General features: G+C 46.6%; 1 protein-coding gene across 2 annotated transcripts in view; it reads right to left on the reverse strand.

Moving 5' to 3' along the window:
- Window positions 1-16,252, reverse strand: part of LOC147010446 (uncharacterized) — an 82,182-nt gene that overhangs the window by 23,414 nt on the left and 42,516 nt on the right. For both annotated transcript variants that reach the window (XM_085860136.1, XM_085860135.1), the window contains exons 2-3: window positions 12,233-12,361; window positions 8,291-8,632 (exon numbers count right to left, since the gene is read on the reverse strand). In XM_085860136.1, the coding sequence (XP_085716262.1) occupies window positions 8,291-8,632; window positions 12,233-12,326 (436 nt within the window). In that variant the 5' untranslated portion in view covers window positions 12,327-12,361. The remainder of the gene's footprint in view (window positions 1-8,290; window positions 8,633-12,232; window positions 12,362-16,252) is intronic.

Below are 16,252 nucleotides of genomic sequence, written 5' to 3' on the forward strand. Positions count from 1 at the left end.
TCGCTTTCTGCACCCATCTTACCCAGTCGCACCCAACTGTCCCTGGACTCTGTGTCCTTTTCTCCTGACAATGTCGAGAGGTTGCTGTCACACCTTGACTCAGATTCTGCAACCAGTTCAGACGGCATCAGCCCACGTGTCCTAAACACCTGCTCCTCTGCTCTTGCTCACCCTCTCTCTGTTCTATTCACCCTCTCATTTGCTCAAGGTCATCTGCCATCTGCTTGGAAATCAGCAAACATTACCACTCTGCATAAAAAATGTGCAAAACTTCGGGTTGCAAAAAAAAAAAGTGCAAAACTTGGACTTCCGGTTCCGGGTTTGGAGCATTGAGAGGTCTCCTTTGAGCTCTCGGCTGATGATCTCAAAGATAAGTTTCCGGTCATTTGTCTCGTTTTAACTGTTTATTTTTCTCAGCTACATGTTACTGTGTGTTCCTAGTTCAGTTTTGTTTCAAAAATCGTGCTATTTTGTGAGTTTTTGGCAACGTTGTCGAACCGGGTGTTTGAGACCTAGGCTGAGGCCTATCGGTTCCCCTCGGTGTACGATCGTTTTATTTGTTTTTTCTCCCCATTACCTTCAATTTCTATCTTCCCCACTTTCCTAACGTCCCCCATTTCTCCCAACTAATCTCTCCATTTCTTATCTTAAATTAACCCCCCCCCCACCTTTCTCCTGATTCTGCTTCTTCTTCATTGCATCTTCTTCCTCTTATTTTTACTCCTCTTCTTCTTCTTCCTCAATTTTTTTTTCTACAACACTTCCATGACCGAATCTGTTGAAAACTCTCTCAAACATTTATCTATCTATAATTCCAGCAATGTGTGTGTGTGTGTCTGTCTGTCTTTGTCTGCGCCGGCCTTTTCTTGACGACCGCCGGTCCGATCGGATTGAAACTTGCCAGGAATATTGCCGGGGCCCCGCAGATGTGCCTTATCGAGGTTTGATATCAATCGGACGAGCGGTTCCCAAGTTACGGCCATTTATCTGTCGACCAATGACAAGACACGTTGTTGCGTGGGCGTGGCCGAAGGGGGAAGGGAACCTCAGCCCCAGTCCCCATTACGGGTTACAACATACGGGCTTCCGGAGAGTGATGACTTCGTGTATTCTAATAATTTCTCGATTTCTTATGCGCATTTAAAAACACAATGCCCCAAGTTATGATCATTTTCATATTAGACAGTGTATAAATTTCGGTAACATCAGAGTGAGCTGGTATGCTCCGAACTAGGAAGTACATTTTTTCTCTCTCCTCTTCTTGTTTTTCCTTGCGACGACATTGCGAAAAGGCAAAATATGTTGGTGCAAATTGAATAATTGGCCATTAAAACTAAATCGCGAATAATCATAACTGCGATATGCGAACTTCCGGGCCACGCACGTACGGGCACGCGAGAGCGAAGAAACGGCCTGTGTGGTTGTTGTTTCTTGCTCGCGGTTTGAATATTTATTTATGAATGTTTTTTTTTTTTACGGGCACATACTAGAAATAATAACAAAAACAATATCTTATAATGCTTCATCTTCCTCTCTCACACATGTGGTACGCTTTACTGTTTCATAATGCACTACTCTTCTGCTATTTTAACAGACTGCTCTCATTTCGACCTCTCCTTCATTCCTTGCCTAAAAAATCCAACTGTTACAGCGTTTCTTCTCTCCATTCTCTGAATTCACCTTTATTGCATCCATCAAGAAATGTGTTAAATCGCATCTCTGACCTAAAGCTTTTAAAAACCACAGTTTGCTATGAATGTTCGCTTTCCATCAACCATTCTTTTTTTCCAACTTCAGTGCCAACTCACCCCTCTCAAAGCAACCATCCCACTCTTCTCCCTACAAGCCTCCCTCTCACCTCTCTCAAAAATTTCCCCCTCCCCTTTGTCCCACCTTTCATCCCCTCACTCATCCTTCTCAAAGTTACCCCCCTCTCATCCACAAAGCTGCCTCCTTCCACTGCCCTCTCACCTCCATCTCTTCACTCCACCTCCTCAAATCCTCAACCGCCTTCTTCCCCCTCTCTTGTCCCCCCTCTCCCCCAGCACCACAGAGCCTTTTCTCCTCCTCATCCGGCCCCCTCCTCAAGCTATTCTGCAACCCCCCACACTCTTTCAACAACACTCCTTACCTCCCCTCCTCGTCCCTTGACCTACCCTCCCCCTCACCCTCACTCCCTGCACCCAAAGCCTCCTCCCCTACCTCTTCATTAAAAATGTGGACCTCAAATATCCGGGGGCCTTCACTCAAAACTTTCAGATCTTTCCATACAGGTTGCCACTGACAAACCAGATATAATCTGCCTAACAGAAAATTTCCTCCCGCAAGACTTGTCTGAATCCCAAGAATCTCTCCCTGGTTACTCCCTCCTCCGGTATGACAGACCTGAGCCTCGTCCTGGTGGAGGAGTTACTCTCTTCATCAAAGACTCTATTCCTCACTCTCCATGCACGGCTCTCACTCCTCCACACCCCCAGGAATACCTCTGACTGTGGCTTCCCCTCCACTCCCACCTCATGTTTATATGTGTACTGTACCGTCCACCTAACAGTGATGACTCCATCTACACCTCACTATCCGAAAACATGGACCAACTTCTATCTTCTCATCTGAACTCTCTCTTCCTCTTATGTGGTGACTTCAATTGTCATCATGCCAGTTGGCTAGGTGTGGGTACCTCTCTCACCTGTCATGGCACCTCAGCAAAAGCTTACTGCGACTCATTGGGACTGACTCAATCAGTCAACTTCCCGACCCGGATCTCAACCAATGGTACTCCATCTCTTCTGGATCTGATTTTGACAAATTTCCCTGACAATATCTGCTGTTCTTTCACCGCTCCAATCGGTTCTTCTGACCACGTCTTTGTCAAAGTGGACATCTCTCTGGCTATTAATTATCAGAGAACCACCTCACCGCCGTCGAGTCTGGCATTTCACTCAAGCTGACTGGCAGGGTCTCCGAGCAGCCATCAAACTTATAGACTGGTCTCCTATCGCTACTTTCTCCAACATCAACTCATCCTGGGAATTCTTTCAAAGAAACTTGCTCTCCCTCATGCACAGATTTATCCCCTCTCTTCTTCAGTTGTCGTACTCTTCCTCCTGCCCTTGGTTTACTGAAGCTTGTGGCGAGGCAGTTGTCCTGAAACAACTTGCCTTTGCCTCAGGGAAAGCAAACCCAACTGAGGGCAATCTCAGTTCTTTCCACAAAGCTCGGAACAAGTGTGTATCTACCCTCAGGAGAGCCAGAAAACAACATCTTTCTCATCTCAAGTCTGAACTCTCAAACCTCTCTCCCTCCTCAAAATCCTGGTGGCGTTTAATCAAATCTGTTTTTGGTGTATGTTCCCCCTCCATCCCCTCCCTTACCCCAAATGGCCACACTGCTGATACCGCACGTGAAAAAGCTGAATGCCTAAACTTGGTGTTTGCAGCTAAATCTTGTGTCAAAAACCCATCGCTTTCTCTACCCACTTTACCCAGTCGCACAAAACTGTCCCTGGACTCTGTGTCCTTTTCTCCTGACAAGGTGGAGAGCTTGCTGTCAAACCTCGACTCAGATTCTGCAACCGGTCCAGACGGCATCAGCCCACGTGTCCTCAAAGCCTGCTCTTCTGCTCTTGCTCACCCTCTCTCTGTTCTATTCACCCTCTCATTTGCTCAAGGCCATCTGCCATCGGCTTGGAAATCTGCAAACATTACTGCCCTGCATAAAAAAGGTGCAAAAACAGATCCCTGCAACTACAGACCAATCAGCCTTCTCCCAATCATCAGCAAGGTTAAGGAATCCATCATCGCTTCAGACATTAAATCCTTCCTCTTCTCCAATGGGTTGATTTCCGAACATCAATTTGGTTTCAGAACAGGTCACTCTACCCTGGATATGCTGCTTCTGCTTTCCCATCAATGGATGGAGATCCTCAATGCCAGACAGGAAATCCGAGCCGTATCCCTGGACATATCACGTGCTTTTGACACGGTCTGGCACCCTGACCGACTCACCAAACTCTTCCCATGGTATCCAAGGCCATCTCCACTCATTGCTCGCAGACTTCCTCTCCTGTCGCAGTCAACGTGTGGCCCTAAATGGAGTTCTTTCATCCCCTCTTCCTGTCCAGGCTGGATTTCCTCAAGGTAGCGTTCTGGGTCTTGTTCTTTTTCTGGTTTTCATCAATGATCTCTCCGACTCGCTGGAAAATCCTCTATATCTCTTTGCTGATGACTCCACCCTCTGCCGTACCATCCGTCATCCCGTAGACCGGCAAGCAGCACCTTCTTCGGTCACTGCAGATCTGGATAAAATCACAAACTGGTCCAACACGTGGAACATGTTTTTCAATCCGGACAAATCTCACACTCTCACTATGTCTCTTCGAAAGCACCGTTTGGAACACCCCCCCCCATCTACTTTCTCAACAATCCTCTGGAGGAATTCCTTTCTTTCAAGCTTCTGGGTCTCACTTTCTGCCATGACCTTTCCTGGGAAAGCCACATTTCAAACCTCGCCTCCAAAAAGTCAGTCGCCGACTGGGAATCCTCCGTCGTGCAAAGTCCTTCCTTAGCCCTCCTGAGCTCCTGACCACTTACAAAGCTTTTGTCCGTAGCCTGATGGAGTACTGCTCTCCCCTCTGGGCTGGTGCTCCTGCCTCTCACCTTTCTCAGCTTTACACTGTGGAAAGCAAGGCATTTCGGTTCATTGGTATCTCCCACGATGAGGCAGAGTCTTTGGACCTTTCCTCTCTCACCACAGGCACGTCGGTGGTCTTTCTGTCTTCTCCCAACTCCTCTCCGGTCTCCCCCCCTGGCTCTTTCTGCGATATGTCCCCACCATATTCCGCTGGGTGCTCAAGGTCTGCCAACAACCCCCTCTTGGTAAAACTACCAACATCACGATCACTGCTCACCTTCACTCCTCTTTTTCTGCCTTTGGAATAAACTCCCTCACTCTATTCAATCCCATTCTTCCCTCCAGGCCTTCAAAACAGCCGTTCACCACCACCTCTGATCTTCCCCCATCCAAATACTCGATCTTTTCTACCCCCATTAATCCAGCCCAAACCCACTGAAAGTCCCTGTAGTGTCCATCTTGTATTCCCCATGTTCCCCACCCCATCCCTCTCCCTTCCACAGATCTCTGAATCTCTCTGTTCCCCACTATTTTGTCCTTCCCACTTCCACCCCTCTTGTCTCATGCCCCTGTTGCTGTGCATTTTGTGGTAGCTCTTATACGAGCCTCGACATGGTATACAAAAAAAAATACAATAACCTCTGCTTTGGTGAGGGTAACTAGTTCTCTTCCTCAGAGGCGTTGAGAGTGCGGTGGTGGAAACACCATTAAGTTCCATTGGGAATGGTTCGCATCATGGATTGGTCCAAGTCCTAGCCAATCACAAGACTTCCTGCCAATTTGAATGACTGTGTGTCGGTTGATGGAGTTTTCACAAGAGTACCAGGCCTCGATAATCTTACGGTTCACCCTTGATCCCCTGCCAAGGATACTTGTCTGATTCCATAAAAACGTGTGTGTGTGTGTGTGTGTGTGTGTGTGTGTGTGTGTGTGTGTGTGTGTGTGTGTGTGTGTGTGTGTGTGTGTGTGTGTGTGTGTGTGTGTGTGTGTTACAACCAAGGACAACTAGTCTTGCCGCCTGACAGCACGTTGGTGTTCGGTAAGTCATGAGGATAAGCATTTGGTCGTTTGGCCCACGTATTTGGTTTCACAATCTTCACATGGGACACTATAGATGACGTCATTCCTGTTAAGTTTGTTCACGTGGTCCTTCGGCTCTGACAGCTGTGCTTGTAAGGATGATTGTGGTTTGTGGCTGCTGTTGACATTGTACTCACGTAGCATGCGGCTTCTGGTTTCAGGAACGTGTTGTATGTAAGGAAGGGATACCGTGTGTGTTGGTTCTACCTCACACATGAATTGTATTGCCAGCCATGTTAAATTGATCTTTAGAAGGAAACGGTCAACGTGTACCTTCTTAATGACCACGGATGTGTCATCAACATAGCTCAGCCACAACCTTGGAGAAGGTTCACCGTGTCGTGCGAGATCTTCAAAGCGTTGCATTACAAGTTCGGTGGTGAGCCCGGAGATTGCTGAGCCCATCGGGGTTCCTCCATGCCGATGGTATATGGTACCGTCAAATACAAAGTACGTTGATTTGAGGTGAAGTTGAACGAGTGACATGAGATGACCAGAGCTGAGGCGGCTGTAGCTGACTAGCTGTTGGTCATTGTTGATATACAGCTCTAAGGTCTGTGTCGCCAATTTGACAGGTATTGGTGTGAATAATGAAACGCCGTCGAATGAGACCATAGTTTCGTCACACTCAAGGTGGACATTTCTGATCCGGTCAATAAAGTCTTCGGGGTTGTATACATCATGTGGTGAATGGGTTGTGAAGTGTTCAAGTCGGCGGAACAGACACTTGGTGAGATTGTAGGTGGGTGCTCCTCGGAGGGCCACGATGGGTCCGAGTGAGACATCAACCTTGTGGATCTTCGGTAACCCGTGGAATCGTGGTAGGACGTACTCGGTTGGTCTCATCGCGTCCCATTCCTGTTTTGTGAGGTTTACATCTCGCAGTTTCTGTAAAGTGGTGGTTACCTGCTTGTTAATGGTCTTTGTAGGGTCACAAGGCTTTGTATGGTAGGTGTTGTCATCTAATAAAGCCTTGGCTTTGTGGTTGTAGTCGGTGTGGTTCATCACAACCGTGGCACGGACTTTGTCGACGGCGACGATGACAATGGACTTGTCCTGGCGGAGACTTCGTAGAGCCTTTGACTCGTCGGTTGTTATGAACAGTTTACGTTTCTGGTTGCCGAGTGTTGTGGTGAGTTGTGCCCGTAGTCGTTCTTTGTCTTCTTGTTCTGTGGGAAGGTTTTAAATGATGGGCTCGAGAGCAGCGATGAAGTCAACCACAGGAGCATCGCTTGTGTTAAAGTCGAGGCTCGTTAAACCAGGCTTGTAATAAATCTTCTCATTCACTGATAATCCCTTGGCAGAGAAGATTAAATGTTTGTCAAGCTATCTATAAACCACAGCAGTTCCTGGAGTTGTCATATCATTGGTTCGAGCTGCTCACTACAGTGAGAGTAGAAGATCAAGTGCATAGTAACATGACGAGGTGGCTCGGGTCCACACGGCAGAGAGAAATGACTACGCGTGGCCGGCATTGGAGTGTCATAAACTCAAACAGCAAAAAAAAAAACATCATGATTCCTTTTTTCTTTCTTTCCAGGAATGAGATGAATGGAAGAGCAAGGTGAAACTGACAGTGGGACAAACATCAAGAGAATGAACAACCAGGAAGAGAGGAGATGGAGAAGCGGATGAAACGCTGAGACGAGCAAGTAAGATGGTTGCGTTAAGAAAGGTTCATGGGGGTAATAATTATCATGGGTCAGAATTGGAGATGGCGGTGCACTGTTTGCTTAAATCCCTGGAGTTGTACAAGAAAATCTCTCTCGTTGAATTAAGACAAGAGCTTTGAGGGATGCCCAAGTTATTTAAGATGGCACAGTCATGCTATCATGCTCTGAAGAAACTTTAATTTTTAAACTTCACACAGGAAACAATTGAGTGAAAACATTGAGCTAGCAAGATGACAAGACGAGATGTCGAGAAAGGAACTGAACATCAGCTTGGAAGGGAAGAAGAGTTTGGAATCCAAGTCGAATGGTGACTGACAATGGCAGTTCTGAAGCAGAGGTGTGGAGGAGGATACACGGGGAGTACATGTGCGTGGAGGAAATTGGAGGGACCCATGGCAGACAGGAAAATATCATGGAAATTTTAAGGGAAAGTGCTGGGCTGGCCTCCCTTTATGACCTGGAGACAGTGGCACTGACGGACAAGCAACAACAGAGACTGCAGGTCTGTGAAAACATCTGGGTCAGGAGGATAGCATGAGTGAAGAGGGTGGATGGGAGGATGAGCTTGACAGAAAGATAGGCGAAGAACCGACTGAGGAAGGCTCGGAATCTGGTGCAGGTGGAGGAAGAGAGAATGGTAAAGAAAGCAGATCGGTTGAGGGAGCGAGGTAGGAAGAAAACAGTAGACCTTAGCTGAGATGGGAAGACTGTTTGAGGAGGGATACAAGTGAGATGGGGGTGGTGGGAGAGTGGAGAGTTGGCTGTGGAGAGCGGACAGTGGAGGGCTATTGTTTAAAAAGTGGGGCAGCAGCAGCTTGGTACAGTTAGACCTCACTCCATATCAAGGGAAATGAGGTAGAAGCAGACAAAGAAGAAGAAGTCAGTGTTTAAAATTTTTAAAAACTCACGTTTCAATTTCACGACACCCCAGTCAGTTTCATCATTGTAAGTTACATCACACACAAACAGGGTATCTTCGAATGGATTTGTGTTGCTCAGAATCAACGTCGTGTCACCATTTCTCAGATTCTGTTCATTCATCATCGCGTGTCCCTTGCACGCTTTTTCGGAATATGGTTCAATCCTCCCATTTTTATACGTGAGGATTGTGGGACCATTTGTCCATTCCACCTCCAGCCTACTGATATTAATTGGCACAGATTTGTCATCCAAGGTAAAGATGCAGGGAAGAAATGCTTTTTCACCATCCACAACTCCCACTTCACGTGGAGCCACAACTTTCAAGGAATCTGGGGAAAAAAAAAAGAGAGACGAGACAGAGACAGAGACAGAGAGAGACGCAGGTTACTATAATGTATCAGAGAGGCATATACTGTATTACCAAATCCACAAATCAAATTCAAGGCCTAAGGTATAAGTTCTGATAACTTCAGATGTATGTACTGTACGTATATACAGTCTATCATGGAGTACAGTGGTACTCGAAATGTAGGGATGCGCACAGGAAAAATGGCTGCCCCATCAAATGTGTACAAAATGATATGCTTAAAAGTAAATATGTATACGTGGTATATGGAGTGGTCCAAAATTATGTGCAACTTTTAAAACTGCTATCATAATTTTATTAAAGTGACCCTCTGTTTCATGTTCAGCTTGCCGAAAGAACAAGGTTTAAAGTTTTTACCATTGGCGTTTCAACCATGTCAAACAATTTCTGTGGCCCCATCAGAAGCTCATTTTAGAGACGTTTTTAGTGACAAAGTTATATGCTTCTATACAAAGGCAGTTTGGTAGGTTCTATCCAAATACAAGATTTCCACAATATAAAACCATCAAATGTATTTGTGCGATGTTTGGAGACACTGGAAGGGTGAAAGACCAAACTGAAGGACGGAGTGGACGAAAACCTTCAGTGAGAACACCCGACAAGATAAAGGCTGTAAGAGAAGCTTTGCAGACTCCTCCGAAAAGGTCGACATGCCGACTTGCACAGTTGGTGGGAACTTCGCACATGACCGTTGGCAGAATCGTTCACAATAATGTGAAACTGTATACATACAAGATACAGTTCCTGCAGCACCAGACTGAAATAAGAGGGAAGGTTCGAATTTTACACTGCCATTGCCCAGCGGATCGAAGAAGTTCAGGATTTTCTGGACAACATTATTCTTTAGCGATGTGGCCCACTTCCACTTCATCAGTCACGTGAACAAACATGACATGTGATTTTGGGTGAAACACCAAGCGCATGAACATCCGGAACAGCCAGTTTGTGTAGCGAAAGTAATGGTTTGGTATGCTATCGGATGTAACAGTACAATACGACCTTTCTTCTTTGAGAAGAAAGCTGGACAAACAGTGACAGTCAACACAGATAGATACATGGACATGCCGCAAAGAAGGTTCCTTCCGGTACTGAGATAAAGCAAGACCACTGTCATTTTCCAGCCAGACGGTGCACTACCGTCCGAACTAGTCTAACGGTGCTACGGAGTTTTTGAGAAGACATTTCCAGGGTGATTGAATCATTTCTCAATGGATGAACAACCCACGGCCTTCCTAGCCTCCAGATTTGTTTCCTCCCTATGACTACCTACAGGAGTCCGTAAAAGCTAAATTCTAAGAAAACAATCCAGGCACACTGCAGGACGTGAAAAATAACATCACATTGGAAATCAGACGCAAACCAGCTCCAGTTCTCAGTTGAGTTATCACCAACGTCGGTGTCCGTGTGGCAGCTGCCATTCAGAAGCACGATGCTTGGACAGAGCACTTCATCAAATACTAATGATATTGCTAGTTATTGCTTGTTGATGCATCTTTCACAATAATAAACAAAAATTTCATCAATCCTTTGTATTATTGGACAAAACTAACAAAATTAATAAATAAATAAATGGAACCTTTGTGCTTCACCAGTGTTTGCTGTAAGGAGTCTCACCAAATAGGGAGTGCTTGCCACACATCCACCTGACTTATGTACCCACTGTAAACTACTCACTGTAAGCAAGCAGTGTTCATTGCTAAATGGCTATCCACAGTCTCAATCAGCTGACCTTTTTCTTTTTTTTTTCTTTTAGCAAAACCATCCAAACCCTGGAGAAGGGAATCAATCCATGCACACCTGTCTGGTTCACTGGACTTCATCAGCATGGCGTGGAACCCCCCAATAGTTTAGCTGGTTATGTCATAATCTTAAATGTGAAAACTACCTCACTTGAATGGTGACCGTGAACCCTTGTGCCACACTAGCATTTGCTGCAAGGGGTCTGACCTGGTCCTCAAACATCTGAGGCCAATCCTTGACAAGTCCCATGAGGCCAAAACATCCCCATGGGAAAGTTTACAATGGGCGGTTTGCCATTGCTTACTTAGCAGTTGTCATGGCAGGAATTTGTCATTTGTTCAGCATGCCAGTGATAGCTCGCCTACTCTTTGTGGAAAAAACACCACGGAATCTTTAATGTCATTCGATGAATGCTGGAAGTTGGGACACCTGGCTGATCATTCCAAGGGATGAGGCACTTTGTGATGGAACACCTTGCCTGCAAAACACCAATCTGATAGTGACAGGTCGTAAGTGTACTACTTCCATTCCATCCTGTCGGATCGTTTCTGGAATACTTGTTTGACACTGTAAAACATTCAAGTCATTGCTCTGATAACCTTTTGCCCGATTGTATATTTAATTACCGTTCATCGATCTGTTCTACTGCTCTAAGACTTTTAAAATGAACCACCGACCTCCCAGACTCAGAATGGAAGAATTACGTGGCAGCTACAAACGTATGAACTGGGTTGTGTTCAGTTGCTAAATTTCTTGCAGAGCGCTCGCCAAGTACGCCGGCAATTACCAAGAGAGAATGTCGCTTTCTTCCATTGGAATCATTATAATTGCTTCAGCCGTTATTGTTCTCGGCAGGATGACGTTCATCAACATTTTGAGGATGAAGAAATCAGCGATTTTATGATCTCTCGATCTTGTGCTTGTGGAATTTTTCATTCTTGTTAGTCATGAAAACGTTCGAGAATAAAATGTATGGATTTTAAATTCACATGACTTCCCTCTACAGTACTTTTCAAGCGTATAGTTTTGTACACATTTGAATGGACGGCCATTTTTTCCCATGCCATCACTACATGTGGAGTACTTTCATACTCCATGATATCACCGGCCTCAGAATAAAAATTTCATCAATGTACAAAAACAAATTAACTTATCGTTGAACAAACACAAGTTGAGATGAATGATTTCGATCAGCTTTCTTCACAGAGACAAGTCCTCACCCTCAGTTGCCTGAAGTGCAAGACGAGGCCTTCTTCCAAAATGCCATCGAGCATGGCTCCCCACTTTGGCCTGTTGTCACCGGTTCCCATCTTTACATTCTAAAGAGTGTGAAATCCAAGGTCCTCTGACTTATTGGCGTGAGGCCCAGTCTCAGCATCAGATTTTCACTCACTGCAGATAATTTGGAGGATTTGCTACCTTTCCAACCTTTTCCAGAATTTCTCTTCCTTCCCTTTCCTTTACTTTCATCCATCCATCTCCTGTTCCTTCAGGTTGCACTCTATCTTCCAGTAACGGATACCTGATCACTCCTCGAGGGTTTAAGCCTCATGTTTGTGTTCCTTTGCACCTGCCCCCCCCCCCCATTTTGCCTTTGTCACCCACACCAAACTTGTGAAATCAGCTTGTGAAATCTTGCTACTCCCTCCTGTCCTTCGATATTGCAACTGACCACTATGGTCTCACCCTCTTACCCACTCTTGAGCTTTTCTGCACTCACTGACCCTAAACCTCTTTTTTTCGCAACTGCCATTCCCTTGTTTGATGGGAGTAGTGCATATATAAGTTTTAAATTAGAATCATTAAACAGGTAAGGACTCACTGCTGGAGGTGATAAACAAGCAGGACATCAGGACTGGGAGAATATTTCGAATAAATAATCTCTTCATCAGCTTTGACTTCTCCATGATGTTCATTCTTCAGCTTGTAGATTGAAGAAGCAAAAAGAAATCTGTGAAATGTTAAAAACACAAGTTAGATAAACCACAACCACAAGGTAGACCATAAAATGCAAGGCCACGGAGGTCCAAATCAGACATAGCATACAATATTGGTTGATAATAATGCGCTTAAAGAAAAATCATACTTTGTGAAATGTACTCATAACTAGTTGTCATGTATTTGGAATAATCTGTCTCAAAGTCAAGGGATGAGGACCATTGACTGGATGACAAATAAAATGTACTAAAATTAGTATAACCAAATCATACAAAAGCTCTTATTCTTTCATATGCAGCACATGGCTGCAAGGAGCATCATATGCTGGGGAGCTCAGCTGTGCCAATGATGCAGTGTACCCTGTAGATTATGGCAGGAATTAGTAATTTGTTTAGGATGCCAATAATAACTCACATACTCTTGGCTAAGGACACTGTGTGATCTTCAGCGTCCACCAACTATTGCTGACAGATAGGACACTCCAGTTTAATACCCATCCAAAGGACGGCACACACGTTGATGCATCACACCGGCATGGCAGTTTATATAGTTGGATTGAGATTCAAATGCAGGCGAGAGGTGAGTGTGCATATCTCGAGGCAATCCTGTCAGAGAGATATATATATATATATATATATATATATATATATATATATATATATATATATATATATATATATATATATATATATATATATATATATATATATATATATATATATATATATATATAGTTACGAATTTGGGAATTCAATTGAACACAACATTCAGGTTCCTTTCGTCAGTTATGTCGATAAGTGCTTGTTCCCTAGATTGTTCACCTTCCATTGTTTAATGGGCAGAAATCGATTAGTGCGCTGCGAATCCATTTAATAGTGTTGCGAATTCGCGCCTGCCGGCGTGCGAACGGCCACATAACTCGAATCGCGGCACGTCGCCCACCGGACGGACAATTCTGTCGTGACCCTCTCGGACCAACGCCGGGAGCTAGTCACGGGTGGGCCTTTCGGCCTCACCACAATCGAGCCAATCTGCCCCCCGCATGGGATAGGGTTGTTCGCCAAACTCGACCTCCCGAAGTACCCACGCGGAGGGTAAACCGGGCGATCGCACCTCGCCGTAGGTCGACTCCGGACACGGGCCACTTAAGCGATCCATTCCGTACTATCGGGATAACCGAGCGGTGTTATCGTCGGCCTCGACGGTTCCGATTAATTATCGGGCGTATTCAGCCCACTACCAACCCTTTACGTGAAGCAAGATGGAGATTCAATTAAAGAAAAGAAGAAGCAAAACGGGAAAATAGTTCAACATGATGCACATTTATTCCGCGGCACACGGAGAGCACACATATACAATTAAACAGAATGCACATAAAGCAATTGCAACAAAAGAAACACAACAATGCAGATCTACAACCGACTACGCGTACACACGGCAACACATACAGTTTTACTTCACCAGACTGGCGCCACACACACACACACGTTTGCACAGAAACAAAAGAAAAGGGCCACCCTCAAAGACAAGGGGGCAGACGGGGCCTGTTGGCCAATATTTGCGCGGGACCTGAAAGAGTGGTCAGGTCCGCGAGACCGGGTGGATCCTACCCGTGTCTTTGTGATGAGCCGCAAATGTGGCAGCGCGGCGGTGCCCCGACTTCGTGCTCCTTCGTGGGTTTCGTTGGCACTGCTTGGAGTGGGGTGGGAACGGGGCCCCCTTTTCGCACTATCTCAGCGCGGGGGAAAAAAAGGGGGGGGGGAATTGTTGATACTCTGGGGAAAGAGGATAGCTGGCTTGCTTGGGTCCTGTGACGAGCGATTCCACCGCGACCTTGTCGCTGACCGCCGTCTTCCTTGCCTCGGACCCGAGCTCCTCGGTCTCTTCCCCAATTCTCCTCAGCCGACTGCAGCAAACCACCTGTACGCCCTCGCCTCCCGACTCCACTCCGCGCTCCAACCCGACTGCCCAAAACACTCTCTGCTCTTCTGAGGCCGACTCTGCCCAAACCGACTCTGCCGAAACTGACTCTACTCCGATTCGCCCCGCGCTCGGCGATTTATAGGCCGGCAGGAGAACCCATATGCAAATTTCTGGATCAGGACGAGCTCGGGGGTGGAGCCACGCTCGCCCATTGGACGCAGGAAAAGGGGTGTGAATCTCCCCTGATCCTAGAATTTGCATATCTCGATTCCACACAGACGCGCCTGGAGGCGGGGCCAAACCGCCCCGCGCTTGCTGATTGGACGGATCAGAAGTGGGCGTGTAGCATTCCTGATCCAAATTCTCCTCGGAAAGGCTGCATTTTGCACTCGCGGCTCGGCGCGCGTCCCGTACGAGCCCAGGACAGCCTGACGCTCGGTGCTCCCAGGTGGTGCGGAAATGGCCACAGAAGGAGAGAGGTGAAGGTGGTGGAGGGTTTATGGTGGTGGTTTATGGCCCTGGTGCCGTATGGAATGGCGGTGATGCGATGTTTGCGGGGACGAGTTGTGAAGGTAAAGATCGTGGCTGTTGGCGTTGTTGTTGTTGTTTTGAAGCGGCGTTGTGGTTGGTGGTTATTGTGTGATGGCGGTTGAGACGTGGTTGGTTCAAAATAAAGATAGAACAGAAAAACGGCTATCTCAAAGGGTCGCAGCCCGAATGAATCACATTTATTCCCTCTAAACAACGCGTTTGGGCTAACTACACATGTACTTACAGAGATATCTCACCTACAGGACCTGAATGGTGGTTTGCAGATTTCCTCAACCGCAACAATAGTTAGGGAGCATCATAACACAATGGAGACGCCCCTCCCCTCTTCTGCGAAGAGGAAGAAGAGCCCTCCCGTCCCGTGATTCATGACGTAAACAACTCCCTCCCACCCGTGGTTGAGCGGGGAAGGAGCACGAGGGCATGAGTCACGCGGGAGCGGGGGAGGGGGCGGAGAAGAATAAGTAAGAGATCCTCAGTTGGTTCGGGTGGTTGTTTCGTCGAGCTTTGGCTTCTGCTGGCTCGGGTTAGGGTTGGGGCTTTTCAGTCGAGCTTTGGCTTCTGCTTGAGGCTTTTAGTAAGCTTTTTGCTTCAGCTTGGCTTTTAGCAGGCCTTTGTGTTCTGCTCGGCTCGGAGTTCTTGGTTCATGTTGAGAGAGGCTTTGTTCATCGGAAGAGAGTTGAGCTGGTTGCTCGGCTGGCTCTTCTTGGTTCGTGGAGCTCTTTGTTCTCTGCTTGGTTCCCAGCTTGGTGCGACTCATCGGCCTCATCTTGGAGGTGGTTCTTCGAGATAGCGACGCATCGATGGGAAGGATCGGCACCTCGTCTCACCAGCACGTGTTCAGAAGCGCGAGAGGATTCGCTGGAGCTCTTGAAGGATCGCGGCTCATGGCGATTGGATCCAACTCGCTCTCGTTGGAGCCCGAGTCTGAACAGCTTGAAGACCACACGAGGTGGAGAGGTTCGAGATAGGTTCTGGGTTTCAGCTCATCTGTCCCTCCGAGCTGGAGTCCATTATTAAAGGCATCAGCCACCATTTCTTGGGTGTGTGTGTGTGTGTGTGTGTGTGTGTGTGTGTGTGTGTGTGTGTGTGTGTGTGTGTGTGTGTGTGTGTGTGTGTGTACGTGTGTCAGTGGGCCCGTCTAATAAGTATGAAACTGTAAAGTGCTTTGTGTGCTGTAAATGATTGAATTGCATTTCGTATAGTCGGTATAGTTCTGCTCTTATGTGCTTCCCCAGTTCCCCATTATTATTAATAAATACCCCAATTGTTAAATGTTTTCAGCTCGTCGCGTCGACTCTTTCATTGACAACATTTCGTGTGTTGGCAGTTCGAAAGCCGTTGGTTTGCCGTAAAAGGGGGACATTCGGACCGACGGTTCTTGGCGATTAAACCGCTCGGAATTGCGCATGGGACAGGCTCGCTTAAGCGG

This window comes from Eptatretus burgeri, chromosome 16 (genome assembly GCF_056783735.1).
Source record: "Eptatretus burgeri isolate ZD-2024b chromosome 16, Ebu_testis_v1, whole genome shotgun sequence".
Classification (NCBI taxonomy): Eukaryota; Metazoa; Chordata; class Myxini; order Myxiniformes; family Myxinidae; genus Eptatretus; species Eptatretus burgeri.